The sequence below is a fragment of the Bison bison genome, unplaced genomic scaffold (genome assembly GCF_000754665.1).
Source record: "Bison bison bison isolate TAMUID 2011002044 unplaced genomic scaffold, Bison_UMD1.0 scf7180017851926, whole genome shotgun sequence".
NCBI lineage: Eukaryota > Metazoa > Chordata > Mammalia > Artiodactyla > Bovidae > Bison > Bison bison.
In genome coordinates this window covers 400,292-418,557 of record NW_011482499.1, presented here as the reverse complement: position 1 = coordinate 418,557, position 18,266 = coordinate 400,292, and the positions used below count along the sequence as shown (strand labels likewise).

Genomic DNA, 18,266 nt, shown 5'->3' with positions numbered 1-18,266 from the left:
ATGAGATGGTTGGATGGCATCACCAACTCGATGGACATGAGTTTGAGTGAACTCCGGGAGTTGGTAATGGACAGGGAGCCCTGGTGTGCTGCGGTTCATGGGGTGGCAAAGAGTCAGACACGACTTAGTGACTGAACTGAACTGAACTGAATGTTTAATTGGTCAGAACCTATTCTTTGAGTTTTGTGGTTTATACCTTGTTTTCTATCATCAGAAGAAGGAAAATTACTTAAAATATCCAAAAATTTTTATTTCCAGCATACTAAAATGGATATATTTAAATGATACAATACTTGACTATAATGGAGAGATAATTTGAGAAATGTTAATATTTTCATAGACTCCATTTCCCTTTAGTTATGTTGCTAAGTTTAAGATGAGTAATCAGAAAACATGCTTTAAAAAACAGTGTTTTGAATGGATTTTTCTCTATAGTCATCCCTGAAAATTAGCATTTCATTAGAGCCTAAATTCAAGGTAATTGGACTTACAGTGTTCTATGTGCTTAGTTGCTTAGTCTTGTCCAACTCTGTGCAACCTTATGGACTGTAGCCCACCAGGCTCCTCTGTCCATGGGGATTCCCCAGGCAAGAATACTGGAGTGGGTTGCCATGCCCTCCTCCAGGGGATCCTCCCCACCCAGAAATTGAACCCAAGTCTCCCACATTGCAGGCAGATTCTTTACTGTCTGAGTCACCAGGGAAACCCAAGAATACTGGAGTAGGTAGCCTATCCCTTCTCCAGGGGATCTTCCTGATCCAAGAATGAAACCGGGATCTTCTGCATTGCAGGCAGATTTTATAGTTGATCATAAAGTTATTTATAATCCCTAGCACTTTGGTTGTTGTGGTATTTCAAAGCTTAATGATTAGAATATCTGTGTATAACTAAGAATTATATTGAAACTGATAACATTCAGAAGAATTGGGTTGTGACAGCCTGTACTAAGTACCAGTCAAATACAGATATGATTATATATCGTTAAGTTCTATCAATACTAGTAAAATCTGGTTCCTTATGATGAATGATCCATATTTAGAATTCAATGTGTATGTGTGTATTTTCTGCTTTGGTGTTTGTTTTAATGCTCTCCTTATTAATTGTATTTGGTGTCTCTTGGGTTGTTTTTTTTTTTTTTCAGAAGAGGACCATCTGGACCAAGATTTGGACCTAGAAATGATAAAATTAAGCAGTAAGTTTGTGAAATACTTATTTGTTTAAATGATTATCATATTTGTACCTGGACCAGGGGTTGGCAGACTACAACCTATGGGCCAAATCTAGTTTTTATGAAGTTTTATTGACACAGTCATTCCTGTTATCTTAGTTGCTTTCAAACTATAATGACAGATTTCAGTAGTAGTGACAAGAGACTTTATGATCCACAAAATCTAAAAACTATTCTGTCTTATCTTTTACAGAAAAAATTTGCTAATCCTTGAAGTAAACTAATATTCTAGGTTGTAAAAACCCAGTCTTTTTTTTTTTTTTCCCCACGGAGCTACCTCTTAATTATAGCTAAGGAAATGCAGTTCCTGGTTGTTGATTTTTATTACTGTAAATCAGATTCATTTACTTAGCATAATCTCAAGGTGTATTTTGGTTTTAAATCTATAACATGATTCCCATTTTCAGCATGAAAATAAAAGCAACATAATAGATTTAGTTTTCTGAAGTACAGTATCTTTTTTATATACTTCCAGAATTTATTCATACCTATTACTTATCCTAACCCATTTATTGATCTAAGGATTTTTTTAATGATTTTATTTATGTATTTTTGTTTGTGCTGGGTCTTTGTTGCTCCATGGACTTTTCTCTAGTTGTGGCGAGCGGGGGCTACTAGTTTGGTGTGCAGGTTTCTCGTCATGGTGGCTTCTCTCGAGGTGCATAGGCTTAGTTGCTCCAAGGCATGTGGGATCTTTCCAGATCAGCGATAGAACCCATGTCTCCTGCATTGGCAGGTGAATTCTTTACCACTAAGACACCAGGGAAGCCCTGATCTAAGTTTATGGCTCATTAATTTTCAGTTTAAAGCTTTTCTGTATATATTATTGGTGGTAGATGGTAGGTAATGCTATAGTGAATGTATTTAAGAAGTATATGAGTCCAGACAAGAAGGGAGAAGGAATAACTGGAGAAGTGAAATAGCCCTGGAAAATTACCACACTATAAAAGATAAACTGGAAGATAAACTGAATGGCCCAGGTTCAAGATCTAAAGAGGGGTAGTTGCTCCCCTAAGTCTGGATGTAGATGGCACATAGTGAAAAGTATGCTATAATGTAGTGTCAAGTTATTGATGAGATACTTGGGTTTTAGTCACATAGCTGTTGGAATGAAGAAATAGGCCCACACTTAGCCAAATCCTAGTTAATGGATTCTGAAATACACAGTCAAGGTACCAACGAATTAGTATACTAAATGGGATGTTTTCATCTTTTCTTGCTGCATAACAAGTTACCCTGAACCTAGCAGCCTGAAACAACATTCATCAACCCACATTTTCCATGGGTCAGGGGTTCAGTCACTGCTTAGGTGGGCCCTCTGTGCAGGGTCTCACAAGGCTGAAATCAGGGCATCACCCAGGCTTTGATTTCATCTGAAGCTGCTGACCAAGTTCAGGTAGTTGTTAGTAGGATTCACTTCCTTGCAGGTGTAGAACCCACAGTGCTTGCTCCTTTGAGGCCAGCGGAAGAGAGTCTCTGCTGCTTCAAGGGTCTGTTTCGACAGTCAAGATACAATGAGCCACTTAGGTCCAGACAGTTTATCACTCACATAGATTGTCAAAGGAGGAGTAGCCAAAGGTACCAGTTCCCTGGGTTCTTGTCCTATACACCAAAAATGATTATAGGAGGCTGCAGTCTGAGTTGTGAGATACCCTGTTACAAAGGAGCAAGTTCTAGCCCAGGTTTATAGAGGTTTATAGTCTGCAGATATATCCTGCAGAAAGCTTCATGTGTCATCAGACTCATGACAGTCTCCAGAGAGAGATGGAGAGGTGAGTAAGAGATGGCCTCACAAGTCACTCACCCTCTCGTATTCTGGAAGTACCACAGCATATTCAAGGTTGCAAGGATGCCATCGCAGAGAGGTTTTCCTCCTTTGAGCTGGAGTGACTTCTCTGTCCACCCACATATATACGCCTCACCTGCCATTGGAGAGGAGGACTCCACAGATGACACATCGTTTTTTCCCTGCCAATATGTTTCATTTCCTGTCTGACATCTTTCCCCAGACTGAGCCTGGTACTGAGTATGACCCAGTGAATCTTCTCAATATGACTTTCCAGCTGAACTCCTAAACCAGTGTTGGTTGTACATAATAGGCATTGCAGACTATGTCTATGTTAGTAAGTGCCAAGCACACATATATGTGAATATGGATATGTGCATAGTAAATTATCACAATAACTTTGATCACAGAATTTTAGAACAGTAAGGGACGGTTGAGTTCTTACTCTAGAGCTGAAGGTTTATCAGATTTACTTAGAAGGTGATCAGTCATCAAAACATACAATTTAAACCTTATTGGTACAACCCCATGAATACTTATCTAACCAGAGTATGACTCAAACGTGTGTCCAAAATGGCCCAAAATCGTGCAAAATGGCCCAAAATCGTGGAGCATAACATGCCACACCACTTGCCCAAGGACAAATACCTGGCATTTGTTTATGAATAGTAACTAAAATTGCTAGCACTGGTGAGTTTCTTTAAGGTGTATTATTACCACTTAATATGTAACATTTCCATACAAGGTGTGGGTCAGCAGCATTGTTGCTTTGTTCAAATTTGATTGACATACTGATAACATTAATTCCACAAAACAGGCCCAGTGTCCCTTTTTTTCCTTTATTGAAGTATAATTGTTTTACAGTGTTTAGTTTCAGGTATACAGCAGAGTGATTCAGTTATATATACATACATATATAAAGAATCTGAAAAAGTATATATATTCTTTTGCATATTCTTTTCCACTATAAATTATAAGATACTGCATATAGTTCCTTGTGCTATACAGTAGGTCCTTTTAATGGGTTTTTTAGTATACCAGTGTCACTTCTTAGGGAAGATTTTTGGGAAAGATCTTAAATATTCACATGCCTGTATAAAAATTTATGATTCTCTTTAGAATGTTTCCTTTGCTTTTAAATTATAGCATTATAAATGCTACTCTAGTGAATTGTAGACATTCTTTTCCATGGGTAGGAAATCTCCTAACTGTATATAGCCTTGGTCTAACCAGTTTTAATTTTATAAGGTCCTCAAGGAATATTCCATGATGAACAGCAAAAATATAAAACTGCAAAAATACAACAGACCTTTTAAACTTCTTTTGTCAACAGTACCTTAAGAGGCCACAAGATGGGGTGTTAACTGTGCAAATAAATTTTTTCTTTATAAAATAAGGGATGAGTGTATGTAGCAGAGCATGACCTTTTTTGTTTTCTTAATGGAAGAACACTGACATTAAACACACACTAAACATTAGGAACCATGCTAAGTGTTTAAAAAACACTGTCACATATAATTCTCATAAGGGAAAGATTATCATCTTCATTTTAAAGGCGAGAAAATATGAGGCTCAAAGAGGCTTGCAAAATGAACTGCAAAGCCACATACATAGTAAGTGATGACACTGAATTGCAAACCCAGATCTGTTTGCATCCAGAGCCTGGTCTCTCTACACTACACCATGCAGCTTCCCTATAGTGATAATTAGAGACATTTCAGGAGCTCAAGTGCTGTCAGACTCGAAGGAGGATTAAAAACAATGTTAAAATGTCTTCTCTCTGAGTACCTTTATATTTTCCAGGGTAGGTTCTCTCTTGTGTCCTTTCTTCTACTGCATGACTCTTTAACTGGAAATGAGAGAAATCTCCACCCCTTCCTTCAAAAACTTGCTTTTCCTTTGAGTCCTTAATTTTCTTTTCCAGTTAGTGACCATCATCTATATCTACTCAGTTGCTCAGTTTATAAATCTAGAAGTTCTCTACCCTTTTCTTGCCCTAACTCCTTCACCCATATCCAGTTAATCATTGGTTCCTGAAATATCCCCTCCTCTTATTCCTTTAGCCTAGAAATTTCCCACCATCCATCACCTTTTTCTAACTATGCCCAATTCACTCTTAACCCCTTAAAACTTAGCACCAGGATGTGGATGGCATCTCTGGTCCAGGCTGGACTGATCTAGGCTGCATGACAGCTACCATGGACTTCCTTCCATTATAGCACTTAACATATGGTAGTATAATCCTAGCTACCAGTGTTCCCCACTAGACTGTGATCTTGCTGAGGATCAGGTTCAAAACATTCACATGAGTGTCCACAATGAACAGCATAATTCCTTCGTAAGTAGTTTTGAATAAATGAAGTACATAATTCAGATCAGAAAATATTTGTTGAATGCCTATTTTCTACCAGGCACATTTCGCATGACCTGGGAAACAGATGAGTGAGTGTGACAATTTCTGTTTTTACTGCATTTATGGTCTAATAGTGAAGATAAGACCAACATAAAATACAAATAGAAATCAAAGTATTGTGATTGCTGTGAAATGTAAAAGATCATGGGGAAACATGTTTTTACTTTAAAAAAACCCTTTTTATTAAAGTAAATAAGTATATAAATTTTTTTCTATAAAAATAGTGTTCTGGCATGAAAATCTCTTGAAATGTAGAAGCACAGTCATGACGTTTTCCGTTACCCTAATTGAATGTGTATTGTATTGAATGTATTGGATGAAAGTTATACGGTAGCTGGATTAAGAAGGTTATACCAGTGGATAGTATTATCTGAAGGAGAGCATAACAGTAATTTATTTGTCACTTGATAGAAAAATTAAATGTTGGGTAGTTTCCATTAGCCATGGAGATTACATATATGTCATACTGTTGAGATAATGCCCCTAGGTTTGTGATCATCTAGTAAGAATTAATCCGGAATTTTATGAGTTCTATTCCAATTAATCTGTCTATATCCATGGAGTCTTTTGCTTATAGGGATTCTAGGACATAATGATTCCTTCAGTTACGTTGGTTTTGTTTTAAAATCACATGTGGTGTAGGTATATTGATATAAAGAATAGATATAATCTGATCATGGGTAGGAGCTGCCGTACATTTTGTCCATTTCCACCCTGCTGCGCCTTATTTAGGCTATTGTCTCTTGCATCTGATGGAAGATAACTACCTAGAAATTTCAAGATTGGTCCTTGATGAACAATAGCTCTGCTTCCATTATAGTTAAATGCAGACCTCGACGTTCACTGCCTTATATCTCTTTCTCAAGTAGCTGGATGTGCTTGGCAGGACTTATACCCAAATTGTTCACTTATTGAACTGATAAGTCTTAAGTGCATACTCTGTCCCAAGCAGTGTAACAGGTACTGGGGCTATAAAAATGAACCAAATAGGCAGTTACTGAGCTTTCTGACAATGCATTTAATTTGTAGAAACCGGACTAAGAATAAACTATCTTTAAGTTAAATATTACTTTTATTTATATTATGTTGTCTTTTAATTTCGTGAGTACTCAAGCCCACAAATGGGAGGAATGTTGCCACAAGCCTTAAACTTAAAAACTTTAGACTTGAATGATTCTGAGAACTTGTTATTTTCTACAGTGTCTAATGAAATTTTCAAAAATTGTAAAATTCTCAAGAATACATTATTTTTTAATCTTTTTTTTTAAACTAGTGTTCAGAATCAGGTGGATGAAGTCATTGATGTCATGCAAGAAAATATTACAAAGGTAATAGAAAGAGGGGAGAGACTAGATGAACTACAGGACAAATCAGGTACAGATACCTCATATATTTCTTGAAATTCTTAATCTGTATTTTGATAGTGTACTTCTCCCATTTTTCTAGCCAAAGTTTAGGAATCTTGTCTTAGGAAAAATGGTATTTATGGTTTTAATGTTTTAACTTTAGCTTCCTTTACTTTTTAAAAAAATTATTTTATTCAAGTGTAGTTGATTTATGTGTTAATTTCTACTGTATAGCATTTATATATACACACAAATATATATACTGTTTCATATTCTTTTGCATTATGGTTTATTCCAGGATATTGATTATAGTTCCCTGTGCTACACACTAGGACCTTGTTGTTTATTCATCTTATATATAATGTTTTGCATCTGCTAATCTCAAAACTCCCAATCCATCCTTTCCTACTGCCTTCCACCCACTGCCCACCCTAGGCAACCACAAGTCAGATTTCTACTTAGGTCTTCTGTCCGTTTTTCAATTGAGTTGTTTGAAACTTCATTGTTAAGTTGTATATATTAGCTCCCTTTACTTTGAAACATCTTATTGTTGCATTATTGCTTTAATTGATTGATTGCGAATGGAAAAATTAAAAATTCATTATTGAAGAATTAGAGTATTTTCTTTTGTCCTGTTTTGTTGATGTACTTTGCATCTCTCCTGATCTCATGGAAAATAGGTCTGATCACTTCTGTTCAAACTTATCCAGCTTTTTTATCTCACGCTTTGTCTGGTAACTTAGAAACCTTTCTTTACTGACAGATGTTAGTCTCTGTTCTTATAACAGTTCCTGGCACTTATTAGGTACTCATATATTGTTTAAATGATGAATGGCTGAATGACTATCTGATTAATCCTTGACAGACTTGTTTAACAAAAAAAATTATTTAACCATTTTTAAAATTCGTACTGTTTTGCTTCAGAATCACTTTTGATATCATCTAAGAATCTAGCCTTCTCCAACTTGTAGATTTTTTCTGTAGTTGTGCCAAGTATTTGAGTTTTTAAAGAGTATTTTCTAACAGAATTCATAAGTTTATTGAAAGCACTGAGGCCCTAGAAGACTTCTCTCATTCTTATCATAAAAGTGGGTTGAGCAAACTGACCTGCATTCTTTTTTTTTTAAGAATACAGAATGCCAGAGTTTGTGGGTGGAGGAAAGGAAAGATGTTGTTTTCATGCTTAAAGGGGAATAAATTTGCAGAAGTAGAAATTAATATTTTCTTGTCTTTGTGTGACTAGATAAAAGAATCCTGTTATGTCGTTTAATCCTTCTCTCCATCCTCTATGTGATACAGAAAGCTTATCGGATAATGCAACTGCTTTTAGCAACAGATCCAAACAACTTCGAAGGCAAATGTGGTGGCGTGGATGCAAAGTAAGTAGATCAGAAGATGTTGGATTGGTTGGTCAGCATATCCAGTGGTGGTCAAAGACATAAAGGAAAAAGGGCCTCTAGATTATAAGCTCTGTAAGGACAGGGGCTACAACTCTCTTGCTCATTATTATATATTCTGAGCCTGAGACACGGTGGAACTCTGAATATTTGTCGAATTAATATCTTTGGGGTTAGAAATAACTAAAGGAATCAAGCAGTGCCTGAAAGGATGTTTTCATGGGTTTCTTCATAGAGAGTAAACCACATTTTATTAATAATTTAGCTTCCTCTAGACTTAACTTGGAGAAGGCAATGGTACCCCACTCCAGTACTCTTGCCTGGAAAATCCCGTGGACGGAGAAGCCTGGTGGGCTGCAGTCCATGGGGTCGCTAAGAGTTGGGCACAACTGAGCGGCTTCACTTTCACTTTTCACTTTCATGCTTTGGAGAAGGAAATGGCAACCCACTCCAGTATTCTCGCCTAGAGAATCCCAGGGACAGAGGAGCCTAGTGGGCTGCCATCTATGGGAGTCGGACACGACTGAAGAGACTTAGCAGCAGCAGTAGCAGACTTATCTTATAAGAAATATTAACTTATAATTTATTATTAGTACCTTTTTGGAACAACCTATACCATTACATACAGATGTTTAAAAAATAGAATGCAAGCTAGAGAAAAGTATAATTTTCTGTTGGAAAGGAGGGAAAAAATAAAAGCAGTTGAATGTGTCAAAATTCATATGGCAAATGGGGGGGGGTCTAAAAAAATCCCACTGTCCCTCATTATTCTAGAGAGTCTTCTGCCATACGACCCTGAACCCATCTGCCTGATCTCAGAAGCTTGGCAAGGTCTGGCCTGGTTATTACTTGGATAAGAGGAATAGGAAGTAAAACATTTTAACAAGGAAAAAATTAGGAATCATTATATGCTGATATATTCCTGCAAAACATTTTATGGAAATGAATTTACTTCTTAAATCAAGTATGGCTACTGCTTATCAAGCAGAAAAATGTTTCTCTTAAGATTTTATAGAAAATTTCATATGAGCACATCTCATCTTTTTCCTCCTGATACTTTGTATCATTTTAAAGTCTCTCATTTTCCAGTTTAGGAATAACTTTGAAAACATGATGTTGACATATGCTAAGGATTTCTTCCAAGAGTTTCGTTAGATTTACTTCTTTTTATCTGTGTACCTGTTGAATCCTCTTATTTTCAGAAATAGAACTTAGGGGAAGATATAAATTTCATTGCTCCTCTTGTCTAGAATTTAAATTTTCTGGGTTTTTTTTAATGAGTAAATTTTCTATTTCTATACAAATGTTCTGTTCTGGAAATTAGTTTGGTGGAACAAAAGGTCAACGAGCCATTAACCTCCTCTCCAGTACATACACGTGACTCATTCACGTGGCCATTAACAAAATGATAATGTACATTTTGTGTAGCTTTCTTTAACCATAGCTAAAGATTTTCATTTTGTACTTTATGGGGTCCAGATCAAAGAAATAGCATGTTTTTAAGGGGAAAAATTAGAGTATATTTTTAATTTATATTTTTTAATAGTCTGTACATCACTGCTATTTTCTGGTTTAACTTCATAATTATTATTTAGGAAGGACTAAGAAAAGGACTGTAGAAATGGAAAAGAGATTAGAGGTTGCCACTGGCTAAGGGTCGATGAGTAGAGATTGACTACAGCAGGGTATGAGGGCACTTTCTGAGTGATGAAGTGTCTTACGTTCAACTGCGATTGACAACTAGATGTCAAAATGCATGAAAATGAACTTTAAAAGGGTGAGTTTTATTGTATGTAAAGAATCTCTCAATAAACCTGACTTCTAACATAAATAAGTAAACATGTTTAATGAGAAACAGATTTTTGTCCATGTCGTTTGGAAGAAGTGCACTTTTGACATGCGTGAATACTGTCATTTTTGGTTGTAAACATTTCCTGGCCAGTGTTAGAAACTGTTTATTTAGGTGTTTTTAAATTGTTATTAATATTTCCATTTAAATCTTCTAAATGTTAAACCTAGCACAAATTAATAGGGTAAATTAGTATGTATTTTTGGTAAATTTGAAAAGCTATTGTAAAATTCAAAATTACTTTAGAAATGTTTTCAGGTTTAAAAAAAATGCAAAGCTTCCATATATTCTCTGGATCACTTTCGTCACTAAAGTACTTTATAGTGTAATGTGGACCCAGACACCTATTGAAAATGTACCTATATTCATTTGATCTGAGTCTGTGTCTACATTTTTTGGTTATCATACGATAACCAAAGCTTCCGTGTATTCTCTTGGTCACTGTGTTCTTGTCATGAATATAATGCCACTAAAACGTCAGCAGTATTTTTATCTTAGAAACATTTCATTAGCTGCTTCTAGTTGCTATTTGTGATATCCACTGGAATGTTTCATGTGTTTATAACAACTGGGTACCTTTTTTCTGAATGAACCATCTTTTATCAATTATCTGTGAAAATTGTTGATGATAACACTTTCATTTGAATTCAAATCAAATCAATTTATAATTGCATTTTAGGATTTATAAATGCATTTTAGGATTAGATGAGGAATGTGACAATTTTATAGAGAGAGATGATGTGGACCTAAAATATTAAGTAGCTAAGGACTAATCTTAAGATTTCTCCTATCTGTAAAACTGACACACAGAATGCTCTTAGACAAGTTATTTATTAAATAAGGTTTATTCATAAAAAGTTTAAATTATATTTCTCAAAATGGAGATAAAAATGCTAAGAAAACAAGGGGAGCGCAAACTAACAGAATTCTAATATATTAATACTTTGAGAATAATTTGTATAAGAAATGCTGCTTTATACTATGTATATTGAACCATCTGTATTGGATGCCAATGGTATTCATAGAATCCTGACATTTTTGGACAGAGTTGCTAAAAGTTTATTCTTTTCCTAGCCTTACATTAGAAATATGTGTGAAATCAGAGACAAAAAGACCAGGCCCATGAAGGCTTTGATTATTACTGTTTACTCTGTAGCCTTAAACAGTAAAATCTACACAAGCATAACCCCTCAAATTTGGGGAACTCTGATTATTACAGAAAGATGCAAATAGTCAAGTTTATATGAAAAAAAAATTTGGAAACCTTTCATAGAAGGAGATTGTCTGTTGATGAGTTAGTGTAATGTGGTAAATAGAATGACAGATACTCTCTGTTATAAAGACGTGAAACATTAATCTTTTCTGTTTTTTGTGTTGTAGATAAAAGCCATCATGGCTTTGGTTGCTGTTATCCTTTTGTTAGTGATTATCAGTAAGTATTTACTGGATTATTAATTTAGAGGAGTATCATTTGAAGTTTTTAAAATTTTCCTTTTTAATTTATTTTCAGTTGACCTAGCATGATTGATGTCAGGGTTGAGTAATGGTTTATGGCCCAGACAGGAGCTCTTAACCTAGAATCTGTAACTCTGAAAATGCATATAAATTGTATATAAAATTTTACATGAGTATGCATATGTACAGGTTTGTTTTTTTTTTTAATAAATATTTATTTGTTTTGGCTGTACCAGGTCTTAGTTGCAGCATGGAAACTCTTAGTTTCAGCAAGTAGGTCTAGTTCCTTGACCAGGGAACGAACCTGGGTCCCCTGCATTGGGAGCACAGAGTCTTAGCCACTGGACCACCACGGAAGTCCCCATATGTACGTTTTTATAGTGAGAGTCTTATCTTACATCAGATTCTCAACAAGAATGACAGGGCTGCATGATTTGTTTGAGGCCATATATGGCTACTGTTACACTCAAGACCATAACACTCATTTTCTATTTATTATTAACTTTTAGGTATGGCAGCTCATTTCATAATACTGTGTTTAAAGAAAATCTAGATAAATTCTCTAGATGATAATTTTTGTTTTGGATTTGAGCTTCATTTCCATCATTGAAGCATAACTCTTGCCCTTCCTTTTTTCCCCTTTAATATCCTTTTTAAAGTCAGATCATTAAAAAAAATTTTTTTTAGTATAGTTGGTTTACATTGTTGTGTTAATTTCAGGTGTATCACAAAGTGATTCAGTTATATATTTTTTCAGATTATTTTCCACTGTAGGTTATTACAAGATATTAAACATAGGTCCCTATGCTGAATAGTAGGTCCTTGTTGCTTATCTATTTTATTTATAGTAGTTTGTATCTGTTAATCTCATTTCCTAATCTATCCTTTCCCCCTCCCTTCCCTCTCCCTTCCCCCTTTGGTAACCAGAAGTTTGTTTTCTATGACTGTAAGTCTGGTTCTGTTTTGTATGTAGATTCACTTGTATTAGTTTTTAGATTCCACATACAATTTATATCATATATTTGTCCTTTTCTGGTCAGATCATTTTTAATATCTCCTTTTCTCCCAAGATTCTTGTTCTGTGTTTACAGGGATTTTATAAAGATCTGGACAGTATCTCAGAATAACCATTTGAAAAATTCCATGGTGATACTACTTTTAAACAGAAAAAAAAAAGTTTTGTTTCAGAGTCAGTCCTCATTATTTGTGGATTCTGTGTTTGTGAATTCATCTACTGGTTAGCATTGATCATTCACCCCAGTGCTTTTGGAGTCATTGGCAGATGCAGTCAGAAAGGTGAAAACTTTGGATCTGTTGATGTGCATATTCCAGCTAATGTCTAATGTCATGCTCTGCCTCAGTCCCACCTCATGAAGTAAACAGGTGTCCTTCAGAGTCTGTTCAGTGCCACATTGCTCACATTTCTGTCAATCTCGTTAATGGTTTTGCTGTTTCAAACGTTTCAGGTGTACCGGTGCTCTGTGCCGTCTAGTGTTGCTGAGTACAAGGCTGTAAGCCTTGTGGAGGAAACGTGTGTTAGATAAGCTTCGTTCAGGCATGAGTTCAGGCCAACTCCTGTTGGCCATGAGTTCAGGGCTAATGAGTCAACACTGTAGTAAATAAGGTGTGTCTACCCAGAAACTTATAAAACAAGGTTATGTACTGACTGGTTGTCAAAAACCTTGTAGCCAGAGGCTGGTAGGAATTTAAGCCTATGTTCGCCCTCAGAGCAGTGGTTCAGTATCCACTCTCTCAGTGTTTGTGGTGACTTTATAGAAAATAACTACTGCCATTACCAAGAATCAACCAGTGGTATGTTGAATGGCATAAAGAAGAAAATAAAATCCAGCTATTCGCTTAGCACACAGAGATAGCTACTATTAATATAACTATTGTATATACTTCAAGTCTTTTCCTATTAATAATATATAAACATGTTTTTCAAAAACTAAGATTATATGTATACTTTCTAATAAATATTTTCTAAATTTTCCCGTGTTATTAAATATTTAAAAAATATTTTAGCCTCTTTATACTATGATTTTGTGTTAATCTATTTGATCAAAATGCTAATATTAGACATTTAGGTTGTCTCATTTTTGCTCCTCCATTCCCATGTGTTATCTATCATTTCAGATTAAAATTGTCCCCGTTACCTCTTTTCACAATGAAAACTACGTTTAGGAATATTGTTTATCACGTAATATATGAATCTGATTTTGATGTTTCTTTTCCATTTTTGTCTCTTGCAGTTCTTATAGTTGTGAAATACCGTACTTGATTTGATGACAGATCTTCATTAAACAAAATCTGGGACAATAATAATAAAAGGTTGCTGCATAATTTAAATGAAACCCATGTATATAACTTTCACAGCTTCTTTTTCAAGAAATTACGAGGCAAGTATCACTTCAAATTGGAGCATTGAGAATGTCCAATTATCTTCCTCCCTTCCAACAAAATGTTGCTTTTAATAATTATGTTTGAGGCAAAGATAACCAGCCTTGATTTTGCCATATTCCAAGGGTCTAATTTGAAACTAGATACTTGCCAATTCACTATTGTATATATAGTTAAACACTGATAAGGATATTTCATACTGTTATTTTAATGGCATAAGGACTTGAATTTGGTGCATTGAGGTAGAGATCAAGCTGGTGGTCAGGGAGCCTCTGCAGAGTACCAAATTATCATGCTGAAAGATGTGTATAACCATTCCATCGATATTTGCAAGATTCCTCTCATATTAACAATTGCTTTGTAAGCAATGTTCACATGTTTATAGATGTAACAAAAGCTAAATGTTGTAAGTGTTGCTGCCTTCAGCTATAACTAAAAACATTCCAGTAAACCTATTTTTGATTGTATAAGGGAATGTGTAGTGATTTTTTGACATTTGGATTATGGAAATGGGAAATTTAAAGTGTGAAAAGCATAGTATGGTGTCATAAACTGGAGGTAATAAAATTATTGGAGAGCGTCATTGGAGTATTTGAAAATGCCGAACACACAGCTAAAAGTCATGGTCCAGTCTGTTTTCAGTTAGCCTCCAATAAGGAGGACCAGTCCTAATGTGAGTAAATGAAATCCACAGGTAACTTGTCCCTATAATTTTCTGTTTATTAGTAGCTTTCTTCTTTAACTTCAACTAGCTATTTTACCAGAAATGCTAAAAGTAGCAAAATCACCTGCTTAGGATTTTTGATTTTTGCATTCCCTGATTATCTCCTGGGAAATGCATATTATACATACAATCAAATGTGAAATTAGTAAATAATAATGAGTATAAGAAGTCAGGAGCCTAGCTCATCAGTCGGTAACCAAATGCTAGGGTCACCATTAATCTCAGTCTGTTTTAATAATGATAAAGAGTGTTAACTTTAAAGTGTGCCAACTTTCTTGGGTTGTTTAAACATGTGAAAATGAAAATACAGTTTGCTAGTGTGTGTGTGAGGAAGTTTTATAATAAAATTGGAGGTTCTGTAGAGACTTGTGTACATGGACGTCTTCAGAATGTATATATAACTCTAAATTTGAAATAGGGTTAATAGAAAGTAGCAGTATTTAAATAGGAAAAAAAAATAGTCCATATAGGGTTTATTTCTTTGGTCGTTTTCATTCAAAATGTATGAAACATAGGATCTTTTTTTTTTTTTTTCAATTCTACAGGATTAGTACTAAGATACAAAAATGTTCTCTTTAGAATGAAAAGACATTTGAAGGGAGAAAGCAGATTAAGAGATATTCAATACACCCGCAAGTTAAGAAGGTCTAAATATATTTGCTTAGCATTATAGTCCACTAAGAACATTTAAAAAGAGGTAAAGGTCTTACATACTATGGAGTGTGTTCTCTGGTTTCTCCGTCCTTTGTAAATGTCAGTTACTGTAAATAACATAATAAATACTAAACCCTTTGACAGAGGAGAATGAGCATTTTTAGAATTTCAGTAGCTAATGTAGTTCAGGAATGGAAATGTTTTAACTGAGTGTACAGAATCAGTCCTAACATGTTTATTTTGTGTGTCCTTCATTCAGGATTGAAACTAGACTCACCAATGGTTAATTTTCTATTGGTTAGTGTAGAAATTTGGCTTCTTCATATCATCTATCAGTGAAGATGATTATTTCTCAAAAAGAATCCACATTTCCAGTGTTTCTTTAATAAAGTATGCTTTTAAAGAAATAAAAACAATTTTTAAAACTTTTAAAAATGAAAAAATAAAAGGAAATATTTATATGATAATATCATATATATGTAGTTCTCTTTGTATTTAAATATATTGCTGCTGAGAATACTGGTAGTTGATATGTTACTCTGTTAGGGATCTGTTAGTGGTAGCCTGTTTAGTGGTAGGTCAGTTTATCATTTCATCCTCAGTCTTCATTAGTACTAAGACCCTTAAAGTGACTGACATGTTTATGATTTTATTATCATAACCTTGGAGACTCGCACCTTAGGAACAAGAAAAATGTGTTCAAATTGATGCCAGGCCTGCCTTCCTTCCCTCCCTTAATCATTCTTTTTCTCATTCAGCTCAGATCATCCTACACTTGAAAAATGAAGTTTCCCCATCATCAAAACTCTCATTACTTAACAACAGTGAAGAGGAACAGGAAAATTCCAAGTAGCTTTGTAAATACCAGTTGATACCCCAGTGAAATCAGGTCACCCCTTTTATAATGCCGGAAACAGACCCTTGTGGTTTATGTTTAACTACTGAAACCTGTTGCCCTACGGTAGTTTTGTGATAATGCTGATTAATTAGTTTTTCCTACAGATATGATCCAGTAATACCTGTGGTCTTTTTGCTCCTCTGTCCTGATAAAGCTCACTGGAAATCACCCTCAGGTTTTTATAAACTTAGGGATTTCTTGACTAAAGAAAAGTTCAGTATTGAGAATGGAACATTATAAAATGGAGGAGGATAGGTAGTAGTACACGTTAAATTCAGAAATACCTTCTGTTAGCACTCCTGTGGGTGGCTTCTATATAGTCTTTATGTGCAGTTACTCTGCATTAAAAAATTATAACTTCAGCATTTTCTTATAGCAGAATTGGGCATCTTTCAATTTTGTATGACATGTGGGTATCCTGGAAATGATTATACATATACAAACTGAGAAGGAAAAAAATTGAAATTTCTCATTATCAGTACACTCCTAAACATGCTTGATGGCCTGTCAGCATTTTTATCCATACTCTCTACACTTATGTGTATGCATACTATGATTAAAAAATATGCTAGAAATTGTTTTCTCATGTTGAGAATGAGTGCCATTAGAAGCTAACTGTATTGAGTCAGTATTCCTAAGTCTAGGAAAAGCAACTCTCCTCTTAGTCTGATTATATGTTTTCATGTGGAAATGTGATTGGAGTCATTGAAGTCAATTTTATTTTTCTGTGAGTGAGGAGTTAGAACATAAATCAGTCGAAAAGCATTATACACTTTTGTTTTAGAATGCAGTATAGTACTCATATTTGTGTAGGAAGTTGCCACAAGGCTGTGTGAAGATACTGAATCAGAAGGAGCTGGAAGGTGCCCTGTTTCTCAATCCATCCACTGTTTTTCCCATATTGTAGACAAATGGAACCATAGGGGACACACTCTTTTTATTCTGGCTCCTGTTTTAAGAAGCTGCTTGGAACAGGTCAGTAGGAATTGAAGGGAAAGCATGACCAACTCAATTGAGGGGGATAAACGTAAGCTTGGGAAAGCACAGATCACATCATACTTGTGTCCCCACAGCAGCCAGCCCAGTGCCGTGCACCTGGCTAGATGAATGTGCCTAGGAAATCACAGACACCCTGGTGTGCTTGTTCATAAAGCATCAGCGTCCATGGCCCTCCCTGCAGAGGTGACACGACTGACATAACTGTGGGTCTTTTGCCTTTACCAGGAGATAGTAGTGCTCTTTTATAATGGGTAAAGAAATATTTTGATTTTACGTTATTTCATTAGGTTCTTTTCATTTGAAAAGGTCTTGAAATCAGACCGTCTATTAAATATTTTAGGGCTACAAAGTAAATTGCATAAATCAGTCAAATGTCAGAAATCAGACTCGAAAACTCAAGCACTTGATCCTCTGCCTGGGGTATGTGTCATTGTTTTAAATTCCACACTCCTTTATTTAATCGTTTTGATAAGTGCCTTTGATGTTTTCAGATGTATGGTGGGAGATGAGCAATGTAAATGGCGTGCACCCTGTGCTGTAGACTCTCAAGTCTTCATATCCATTTTCACCAGTGTTGCAAATCTTAGTCCTCGGTGTTCCTGTCAGATGCGTATTTGTAGCCCCTCCATAGTAAACAGTAAAATAAACTATTTCATAGAAAACAAAATTAAGCACTTTTTGGCTTATTCAGTCTGTTACCTGTTGCCTTAACTTCATAGCGTAACTTATTTGAAATACCATCTGGCTTACCTGATTTGGGCTTCCCTGGTGATTCAGCTGGTTAATAATCTACCTGCAATGTGGGAGGCTTGGGTTCGACCCCTGGGTTGGGAAGATCCCCTGGAGAAGGGAATGGCTACCCACTCCAGTATTCTGGTCTGGAGAATTCCATGGACTGTATAGTCCACGGGTCGCAAAGAGTCAGACACGACTGAGTGACTTTCACTTTCACCCTGGTTTAGTCCATCCCAGTTTTCCAATAAGGTACATGAAGGAAAAATAAATAGAAGATGTCCTGTCACCAAAAACCATGCCAGTCCCCAATCTATTGACAGAATCTGGTAAGAATGTCTTAGTGTAAAATTACTGAGTCTCAACTGCAGAAAGAACAATTGGA

At 35.4% G+C, this 18,266-nt stretch overlaps 1 protein-coding gene across 4 annotated transcripts in view; it reads left to right on the top strand.

The window, feature by feature from the left end:
* VAMP4 (vesicle-associated membrane protein 4) overlaps positions 1 to 17,820 on the top strand; it is a 29,843-nt gene extending 12,023 nt beyond the window's left edge. For all 4 annotated transcript variants that reach the window (XM_010852051.1, XM_010852075.1, XM_010852065.1 and 1 more), the window contains exons 4-8: positions 1,142 to 1,192; positions 6,701 to 6,801; positions 8,073 to 8,152; positions 11,400 to 11,451; positions 13,727 to 17,820. In XM_010852051.1, the coding sequence (XP_010850353.1) occupies positions 1,142 to 1,192; positions 6,701 to 6,801; positions 8,073 to 8,152; positions 11,400 to 11,451; positions 13,727 to 13,755 (313 nt within the window). In that variant the 3' untranslated portion in view covers positions 13,756 to 17,820. The remainder of the gene's footprint in view (positions 1 to 1,141; positions 1,193 to 6,700; positions 6,802 to 8,072; positions 8,153 to 11,399; positions 11,452 to 13,726) is intronic.
* The last annotated feature ends 446 nt before the right edge of the window (positions 17,821 to 18,266 follow it).